Below are 2,821 nucleotides of genomic sequence, written 5' to 3'. Positions count from 1 at the left end.
ACTGGTTTGAGCACGTCTATAGTGGCTCATAAACTACCTACTGATCCGATGTGTCCGCCTGTAAAACAGAAACTTAGAAAGTTCAAACCTAATATGAGTCTAAAAATCAAAGAAGAAGTCACCAAGCAGATCAAAGCCAAAGTTCTCAGAGTGGTCGAATATATCCTACATGGTTGGCCAACATCGTGCCAGTTCCAAAGAAGGATGGGAAGGTCAGAGTATGCGTTGACTATCGAGATTTAAATAAAGCAAGTCCCAAAGATGATTTCCCGTTACTCAATATACACATACTGATTGACAACTGTGCCAAGCATGAACTACAATCCTTTGTGGACTGCTTCGCAGGATACCATCAGATTTGGATAGATGAGGAAGATGCTGAGAAAACAGCCTTTATCACTCTGTGGGAATGTGTTGTTACTAAATGATGCCATTTGGCCTGAAGAATGCAGAGACCGCCTATATGAGAGCCATGGCGACCATTTTCCATGAAATGATTCACAAGGAAATAGAAGTATACGTGGATGACATCATCACCAAATCCAGAAGAAGTGCAGATCATATAACAGATTTAAGGAAATTCTTTAATCTTCTTCAAAGGTACAATCTGAAACTGAATCCTGCAAAGTGTGGTTTTGGAGTTCCTACTGGAAAATTGCTATGTTTCATCGTCAGTCATCGGGGGATTGAATTGGACCCCTCAAAGGTCAAAGCCATACAAGATTTGACACCCCCAAAGAGCAAGAAAGACGTGATGAGTTTCTTAGGGTGTCTCAATTACATCAGTCGATTCATAGCACAGTCGACCGTGATCTGTGAGCCAATTTTCAAAATGTTGAAAAAGGATGTTGCAACGAATGGATTGAGGAATGTCAGAAAGCTTTCGATAGAATCAAGGAATACCTATCCATGCCATCAGTCTTGGTCTTGCTGGAACCTGGTAGACCTTTGCTACTCTATTTGTTCATACTACATAGGGCTTTCGGTTGTGTTTTGGGGCAACATGACGAGATGGAAAGAAAAGAGCATGCCATATATTACTTGAGTAAGAAGTTCACACCTTATGAAGCATAGTATTCTTTGCTCGAATGTACCTGCTGCGCCTTGACATAGATTGCTCAAAAATTGAGGCACTACTTCTGTGCCTACACTACATACCTCATATCGAGGATGGATCCCTTGAAATACATCTTTCAAAAACCAATGCCCATAGGGAAACTAGCCAAATGGTAGATATTGTTGAGTGAGTTTGATATTGTCTATGTGACTCAGAAAGCGGTCAAGGGACAGGCTTTAGCAAATCATCTTGCATAAAATCCTGTAGGAGGGGAATAAGAACCATTGAAAATGTATTTTCTTGATGAAGAAGTGTCATTTGTAGGAGAAGATATTACCGAAACCTATGACGGTTGGAGTATATTTTTCGACGGAGCTGCAAATTTCAAAGCAGTGGGTATTGGAGCAGTTTCGGTGTCAGAGACAGGTCAACATTATCCGGTGTCCGTGAAGCTCAGGTTACCATGCACCAACAATATGGCAGAATATGAGGCTTGCATCAATATACAAGAGTTGCTGGTAATTGGTGATTCGGATCTTCTGGTACATCAGGTTCAAGGAGAATGGGCTACAAAGAATAGTAAGATACTACTATATCTATATCATGTGCAAGAATTGATGAAGAGGTTCACGAAGATAGAATTCAAACATGTTCCAAGAATCCAGAACGAGTTCGCAGATGCACTGGCTACTTTATCTTCCATGATACAACATCCAGATAAGAATTTCATCGATCTCATTCCAGTAAGGATCCATATTCAGCCAGCTTATTGTGCTCATGTTGAAGAAGAAACAGACGGAAATCCCTGGTTTCACGATATCAAGGACTACTTGGCAAGAGGAGAATACCCGAAGCATGCAAATCATCCTCAGAAATGCATGCTCCGGAGATTGTCCAATCATTTCTTCCAAAGTGGAGGAACTCTGTACATAAGGACTCCAAACCTAGGATTATCACGGTGTGTTGATGCCAAAGAAGCTTCCAGATTGCTCGAGGAGATACACGCCGGAACCTGCGGGCTGCACATGAATGGTTTCGTTCTAGCCAAGAAGATATTAAGAGCATGATACTTTTGGATGACTATGTAAATAGACTGCATCAGGTATGTTTAGAAGTGTCACTAGTGTCAATTACATGCAGATATGATACGGGTACCACCAAATGAACTCAGTGCAACAAGTGCACCTTAGCCTTTTGCCACTTGGGGAATGGATGTCATCCGTCCAATTGAGCATGCCGCTTCAAACAAGCACATGTTCATTTTAGTGTCCATAGACTACTTCACAAAATGGGTTGAGGCCGTATCCTACAAGGTTGTAACCAAGAAAGTCGTCGCAAATTTTGTCAGGGATCATATTGTTTGCCGATTCGGGGTGCCAGAATCCATAATTACCGACAATGCCGCTAACCTCAATAGTGATTTAATGAAAGCTTTGTGTGAAACCTTCAAGATCAAGCATAAGAATTCCACAGCATAACGACCTCAAACGAATGGAACCGTGGAAGCCGCAAACAAAAACATCAAGAAAGTTCCGAGGAAAATAGTAGACAACCACAAGCAATGGCACGAGAAATTACCATTTGCCTTATTGGGATATCGTAAAACGGTTTGCACATCAACCGGAGCAACTCCCTACATGCTGGTTTACGGTACTAAAGCTGTCATTCCCGCCGAGGTCGAGATTCCTTCTTTGACAATTATACAGGAAGCATAGCTTAGTGATGCAGAATGGATAAGGAGTCACTATGAACAGTTGTCTCTTA

The 2,821-nt window shown here is 41.6% G+C and overlaps 1 protein-coding gene across 1 annotated transcript; it reads left to right on the top strand.

Annotated features, from left to right (window-relative positions):
• The first annotated feature begins 1,347 nt into the window (after window positions 1-1,347).
• On the top strand, window positions 1,348-2,124 carry LOC138868457 (uncharacterized). Its single transcript, XM_070146011.1, has one exon. It carries the CDS (start codon window positions 1,348-1,350, stop codon window positions 2,122-2,124), a length of 777 nt encoding a protein of 258 aa, XP_070002112.1.
• The last annotated feature ends 697 nt before the right edge of the window (window positions 2,125-2,821 follow it).

The sequence above is a fragment of the Nicotiana sylvestris genome, chromosome 5 (genome assembly GCF_000393655.2).
Source record: "Nicotiana sylvestris chromosome 5, ASM39365v2, whole genome shotgun sequence".
NCBI lineage: Eukaryota > Viridiplantae > Streptophyta > Magnoliopsida > Solanales > Solanaceae > Nicotiana > Nicotiana sylvestris.
The sequence above is the reverse complement of the archived record's forward strand: the minus strand, read 5'-3'. Positions and strand labels throughout refer to the sequence as shown.

What these genes read in the sequence shown, in the direction of transcription:
- LOC138868457 (XM_070146011.1), top strand. Translation starts at nt 1,348, where the DNA reads ATGTATTTTCTTGATGAAGAAGTGTCATTTGTAGGAGAAGATATTACC.